Here is a 2598-nt window from a genome sequence, read left to right as displayed (position 1 = left end):
CATTATCATTTGTATGTGACAATGTCAGGTTGCCATCGATGGAACAATAACAAAAACGTGGCCCACTCTCATAAAACATGATTGGAGAGAGAGTGTGTGTGGTGGTGCATGGTATATGACATTTTCTATAGTGACAATATAATCACATGATCATGTTACTTGAACACAAGGGTATACGCGGCAACTGTCAACTGTTATTACACATTAATGTTTGACGTATGTTGATATTGATGCATTTGGACACACAGGAGACTCAATTTTTTTAATTTGCTGGTATTTGTTCTTGAGTTGGGAAGTATCATTATACTAATGAGGATTCATTTTCATATCAGATTAGAGGTCTGAAATGGATTTTTCTAGCATAAGTATTTGATAACGCTTTGGTTAATGAAAACTTCACAATGAAATCCATATCCATCCAAAGACTGAGTTTTTTCACCCGTCGCCATTAGCAAAGTTGATGTTGCATTTTTTATATATTCTTTAGAAAAGAGTCCTACAGACCCCCACAAAGTTTTTACAATTCTACGCGCAAATTGTGTGGTGCATCCAATGTATCGGAAAATTGTTTCATCAACAGTCAGATTTTACCAATTATATTTGCGTAGGCAAAGGAGAGAAGCAGTACATTCACATTCCCAAATAGTATACTAGAGTTCTTACAATTAACAGATATCCCAATAACAACTAGGAATCTTTACAATTAAAGGGCTATATATAATAATTTAACAACAACAAAAAGCACACCAAGACCTTATTCCTTATATTCAGTTGATTTCTAACCTTAACAAATCCCCCACTAGATATCATATTAATTTTCTTTGCTTCACCACCATGTAGTCATGTATTTCCACCAGGGTAAGTGCAAGCATTATAACCTGCAACCAATTGAAAGACTTAATTTAGAAAATCAAAAGCTCATAATCTTTTAGATTTCTAATCATTCACGTGTGTCCCCATCATGGTCGAAATGGGCAATTTCATATATGTGCTTCTAAAGGTGAGGAAAACTTACTGGGATTTGAGGATGTGAGAGTTGCTGTCTGTGAGAAATCACAATTGAGTGGAATTGTCCCAACAGTATGATAATAGAGATTCATGGCATAGGCAGCATGGGATGCTACGGTGTTCGGGTCGAAACAACCGCCTCCCGGTTGGATTGCACTGCAATCAATGCCGTGGCCACAAGCATAGTCAAGATTTGCCTGCAATTGAGCATCAGAAACGCCAGCTTTGGGCACACACCATGCTGAACTAGGCTTAGGTGAAGGAGTCACTCTTGGTGTCGTTGGTGTCGATGTCGAGGGTGTTGATGGTGTCTGAGGATATAAATATAAGGGTTAATCATTAAGCATGAAGATTGTAAAAAATAAAATGCCTACATGTTACCCAGAACCCTAAATAGTTAACCGACAATCTACCTAGCTAATCGCCTAGATTGACAGCCAACCAATATATATAACATATCAAAATGTGCAGTAAGAGACCATTTCCCTAGAAGGTTTTAATGGTGTCACCTGGCTGCTCTTTGAGAGACCAACATCGTATGTCACGGTTAGATCAGGCTTGTACAGCCCGAATGACCGCTCGGAGGTCCCGCCGGGTTTCAAATCCTCATCATAGAGTGCAAAGATATAAGTCTCGACAGATTTTCCAGGCATCAATGGAGTTCCAACCTGGGATCTAAGGTGTGCAATCAAATTGCCATTATATGCCCTTGCATTCTCAACACTAGGTCCAACCTCATTGCTATCTCCACGGTATGGCCATCCAGTCTCAGCAATCAAAATCTCAATGTCATTGAATCCAATTGCATTCAAGGCAGACCGTACACCATCAACCTGCACATTCAAATAGGGTCATGAATTTTAATGTCAAATCAGTGACTTCAAAATCACAAGGGCCAGGCCAGCCAAGCCAAACCAAGCTATTATTGATGCTGTCCAAATTCTAATTTAGTTAGGCAGTCATTATCAATTACATAATCTTCCTACTGCGAAAGAATCCAACGCCATCATCACAATGATTTGAATTTGTAAAGATGACCCAAGAAAACAATGTTACTAAAGTTTCACTAACATTTTGTCCAAAAAGTAAGAGGTTTGTACTCTATATGTTGGTCCCAAATTAATTTTTTCTTGTCGACGAAACGACATCACTCATAGATTTTTTTCCTCAAATTCATTCGTAAAAATCCAATATTAAATTGAAATCATATCATGCATAGACCGATCTAAAATTATTGTGATGGCCAGCCTGTGACCTTGTCACCATGCATATATGTTAAGGTCACATCAGAAAAGTTTCAATGCTCCCATCATTTAACTTAAAAAAGCAAAGGACAATAATACAAAGAATAATATTACTCACATTATGAAAATTTAAAACTAAAATTGAAATGGTTATCAAACAAGCAGTTATTATAAATAATTGACTCTTTTTTGGTTAGAAATAAAATAGTAGACTTAACAGTAAACGGATAGTATAGTAATTATACATCTTTCTCTCATTTCCTTTTCAACCAATCCTCTCATTTCACGTGTCCAATTTTCTAGGGGAGAGAAGGAATGGAGGTACGAGAGAGAAGGATATGGTTCA

At 37.2% G+C, this 2598-nt stretch overlaps 1 protein-coding gene across 1 annotated transcript in view; it reads right to left on the bottom strand.

Annotated features, from left to right (window-relative positions):
• Positions 1–585: 585 nt before the first annotated feature.
• Positions 586–2598, bottom strand: part of LOC117638451 (glucan endo-1,3-beta-D-glucosidase-like) — a 2981-nt gene continuing 968 nt past the window's right edge. The window contains exons 3-5 of the mRNA XM_034373575.1: positions 1518–1850; positions 1016–1319; positions 586–878 (exon numbers count right to left, since the gene is read on the bottom strand). Of these exons, the coding sequence (XP_034229466.1) occupies positions 841–878; positions 1016–1319; positions 1518–1850 (675 nt within the window). The 3' untranslated portion in view covers positions 586–840. The remainder of the gene's footprint in view (positions 879–1015; positions 1320–1517; positions 1851–2598) is intronic.

This window comes from Prunus dulcis, chromosome 8 (assembly GCF_902201215.1).
Source record: "Prunus dulcis chromosome 8, ALMONDv2, whole genome shotgun sequence".
Taxonomy (NCBI): Eukaryota; Viridiplantae; Streptophyta; class Magnoliopsida; order Rosales; family Rosaceae; genus Prunus; species Prunus dulcis.
Note: the sequence above shows the minus strand (reverse complement) of the source record. Positions and strands in the feature narration are given on the sequence as shown.